Source organism: Coptis chinensis, chromosome 3, assembly GCF_015680905.1.
Source record: "Coptis chinensis isolate HL-2020 chromosome 3, ASM1568090v1, whole genome shotgun sequence".
NCBI lineage: Eukaryota > Viridiplantae > Streptophyta > Magnoliopsida > Ranunculales > Ranunculaceae > Coptis > Coptis chinensis.
Genome location: NC_141458.1, coordinates 34,444,168 through 34,447,768, shown reverse-complemented (window position 1 = coordinate 34,447,768; position 3,601 = coordinate 34,444,168). Strand labels below are relative to the sequence as shown.

General features: G+C 47.3%; 1 protein-coding gene across 1 annotated transcript; it reads right to left on the bottom strand.

Moving 5' to 3' along the window:
* Positions 1-822: 822 nt before the first annotated feature.
* On the bottom strand, positions 823-1,698 carry LOC147509290 (uncharacterized). Its single transcript, XM_086597768.1, has one exon. The coding sequence runs from the start codon at positions 1,696-1,698 to the stop codon at positions 823-825; it is 876 nt and encodes a 291-aa protein (XP_086453894.1).
* Between the last annotated feature and the right edge of the window lie 1,903 nt (positions 1,699-3,601).

The following is a 3,601-nucleotide window of genomic DNA, read 5'->3' as shown; positions in this document are numbered from 1 at the left end:
GCTGCACCTCTGTGACATTCTGCGGTGACGGCATCTCCACCAACGCTCTTATTTGTTCTAGATTAGCCTATATTCCCCGATGAGTAACAATGTAGCCCAAGAACTTCCCCGTGGTCACCCCGAATGTGCATTTCTCTGGATTCAACTTCAAATTGTACTTTCGTAGTATTCCAAATGTTTCCCTTAACCCCTCTAAGTGTTCCATCTCTGACATGCTTTTTTCCACCATGTCATCTATGTATATTTCTATCCCCTTCCGGATTTTGCTCTCGAACATTTTCTCCCCCAACCGCTGAAACGTGGCTCCTACATTTTTTAATCCGAATGGCATCCTCGTATAACAATATGTGCCGCCTTCTACAACAAATGTTGTTTTCTCCTGATCTGGCCCGTACATTGCGATCTGATTGTACCCCATAGACCCATCCATGAACGAAAATATTTTGAATCCTGCTGTCCTATCCACCAATTCATCCACCTGCGGCATGGGATAACTATCTTTCGGGCACTCTACATTCACATCTGTAAAGTCGATGCACAAACGCACCTTGCCATTCTTTTTTGGTACCGCGACCACATTGGACAACCAATCTGTGAACTCCACTTCTCGTATTATTCCGGCTCCTTTCAACCACGCAACCTCCTCGCGAATGCCCTCCGTATACTTCGGTCTAATGCTCCGCATCCTTTGCCTCACCGGTTTAACATCCTCTTTCATGTGTAGCTGATGACACGCGAACTCGGGTCTAACCCCGTAACCTCATCAATTGACCACACAAACATGTCCATGTTTTCTGACAAGAATTGTAGTAACTTACTTTTCTATTCCTCCGGCAAGCTGGATCCTACCGCGGTAAACCTCTCATCCTCCTCTCCAATGTTCACTACTTTAATCTCGTCCAGTGTCTTCGGACCCGCAGTTGCCTCTGCCTTCTCCTCCACTGTGGCGCACGTAATTGCTTTGCCTGCCTTTTCTTCAGGTCTACAGATCAACCGTTTCACTGTACCCCTGTGACTGTTCTTGGCTGTCACTTGATTTCTGCGAACTTCATACATACCCGTTGGGGTGGGAAACCGTACCACTTGATAATATGTTGACGGGACGACCTTTATCTCATGAATCCACCGCCTCCCTAAAATTGCGTTGTACTGAGAAGAAGAATATACCACCATAAACTGCATAAACACAGTCACTGGACCTGTGGCTACAGGCACCAAGAGTTCTCCTATAGGCTCCATCATGCTCCCATTGAACCCATACAAATTAGTCCGCGGAGGCCTCAACTGCCTATGATCAATTCCCATTTCTTCCAAAGCTCCTTTGAACAATAAGTCCACTATACTTCCACAGTCTATCAACACCCTCTTCACCATGTAGTTGCCCATTGCTACTGTGATGACCAATCCGTCCTCATGGGGGGAATCCATATCCCGTAAGTCTGCACTGCTAAAAATGATCCTATTTCTGTCCTCCGCTACCCCTACTCTTGTTCGCGGTCTGTCTATCCCGCCATTGATCTGCTGGATGCTCATGGTTCTTCTCACCTTGTCTCTATAAGCATTATGACTTAGTACCTCTCCACTGAAAATCACATTAATAGTTCCCAGTATCCGATCCTGACGTGGCATGCGATCCTCGTTCTGGGCTCCCCTTACAAACTCTCTCATCCTCCCTTTTTCCACCAATCGTTGAACCATCTACTTTAGTGCATAACAATCGTTGGTCTCATGATTGCATATCTGATGATAGGCGTTGAAAGGTTTATCAGGCATCTCTCCTGGGGTGTTCTGCGACCCTTCATATCCCTGCAGGTTCTTAATCAACGGTAATATTTTGCTCAGGGGTCTATTCAGCGGTGTCACCTCTATTTCGCGATATGGCTTCCTTTCTTTGTTTTCCCTTCGAATCCCCTCCCGACTTCACTCTGCCCTCGATAGGTATCCGCGGTACCCCCCGCTTTCTTTTTCGGTCGCGCCCGCCTTCCTTGGTTTCCTTTCTTTCTCCAATGATAGCACTGCCTTCTCGGATATCTTAGACTCCTTTTGCATACTGTCCTCATATCTAATGTATTTCTCAACTCGCGGATACAGTTCGTGCAAGGCTGCAATCTCGTTCTTCGCCACTGACTAGTGTACTCCTATTCTTGGCCGCAACCCTCTTTCAAATGCGATCACTGCAGTTTTCTCATCCAAATTTTCGACCTTTAGTGTCTCGGCCTTGAACCGACACATGTACTCCCTCACTGACTCCACTGAGTGCTGACGAACATTGAATAGTGTCGTGATATCCACCACCCGCTTTTTTTGGTGTATAAAGTGATTTATAAACACCTATTCCAATTCTTGAAAGTTTCTTATGCTTCCCGCTGGTAACCGGTAATACCAGTTCGACGCCCCTCCTTTTAGACTAGCCAGGAACATCATACATCGTAGACCATCATATCGAGATTCTTGCCATAGTGGCATATGCTGCTGGAAATGAAGGATGTGATCCGTTGGGTCTCCTTTACCGTCATACCTCTCAAACCTAGGCTGGTTGAAATGCTTTGGGACTTCTGAAGCCCAGATGCCGTCCGCTAATGGGTTGTGGTTTAGCCCAGCCATCACCTGACTAGCTGCTCCCCCACGACCTTTTGTCTGTTGCCGGTTAGCTTCCCTATCATTATTTATCATCTCTTGCACCTGTTCGACTGTCAAGCCGGTTATTGGATTTTCCACGAGATTCGGTCCATCCTCTTCCTCTTTCGCGTCCTCACTTGCCTCTCTGCCTGTCTCTTCCTCTTCCCTTTCCATCTCCCTTCTCAACTCGACATTCTCCTCTATTAACCTCCCGATCTCTTCTATCATAAGCCGCGTCTCTTCTGCTTCCTGCTCCTCTCTCCTGTCTCCTTCTTCATCGATCACCGCCTCTGGCATCGGTTCATGCACCGCCACCCTCTTCGGTCTACCTACTTGTTTCTTAGGTGCCATTTATATCTATCTCGCTTTTATCGTCCCCACAGACGGCGCCAAATGTAAGAACCTCAAAACTAACACGTATGATTTGGAAAGAAAACTCAGATTACAACCTTAACTCCCTCTTCTCTCTCTCTTCACTCTTTCTTTTCTTTCTTTTCTCTCTTCTTCTGTGCGGCCCCCCTTTTTCTGTCCTCATACTCTTCTTTTAATACCCCTTCCCTTCGATTCTGGATCGTCCATCTGTACACTCATCTGGTGGCTCTCCTCTTCGCCGTACCTAGGCCACGTCCGCAATCTAGGGTTCCGCGGCTCTGTTCTCCTGCTCCCCAGGGTAGCTTCCTAAGCTGCCTTCCCCTCCTTGTCCCGCTGACTTGGTCTCCTTTCCTTTATTGGGATGCCCCAATCCAGATCGTCCATCTCTCCCTCCATCCCTCGGTTTATCTTATATCCATACCAGTGCCACCTTCGTGGTCTAGGGTTTCACAGACATGATCCTATACTCCCCAGCCTTCCCTATTACACTGCATCCCCTTTCACCTTTGACCAAGTCCATTATTATATAATGGGCCACTACAAGCCCTAAACTCTCTCCACGAGTATGAGTAGAACCTCCAGTTTTCTCTTCTTTTCGAGTGTGTTGATT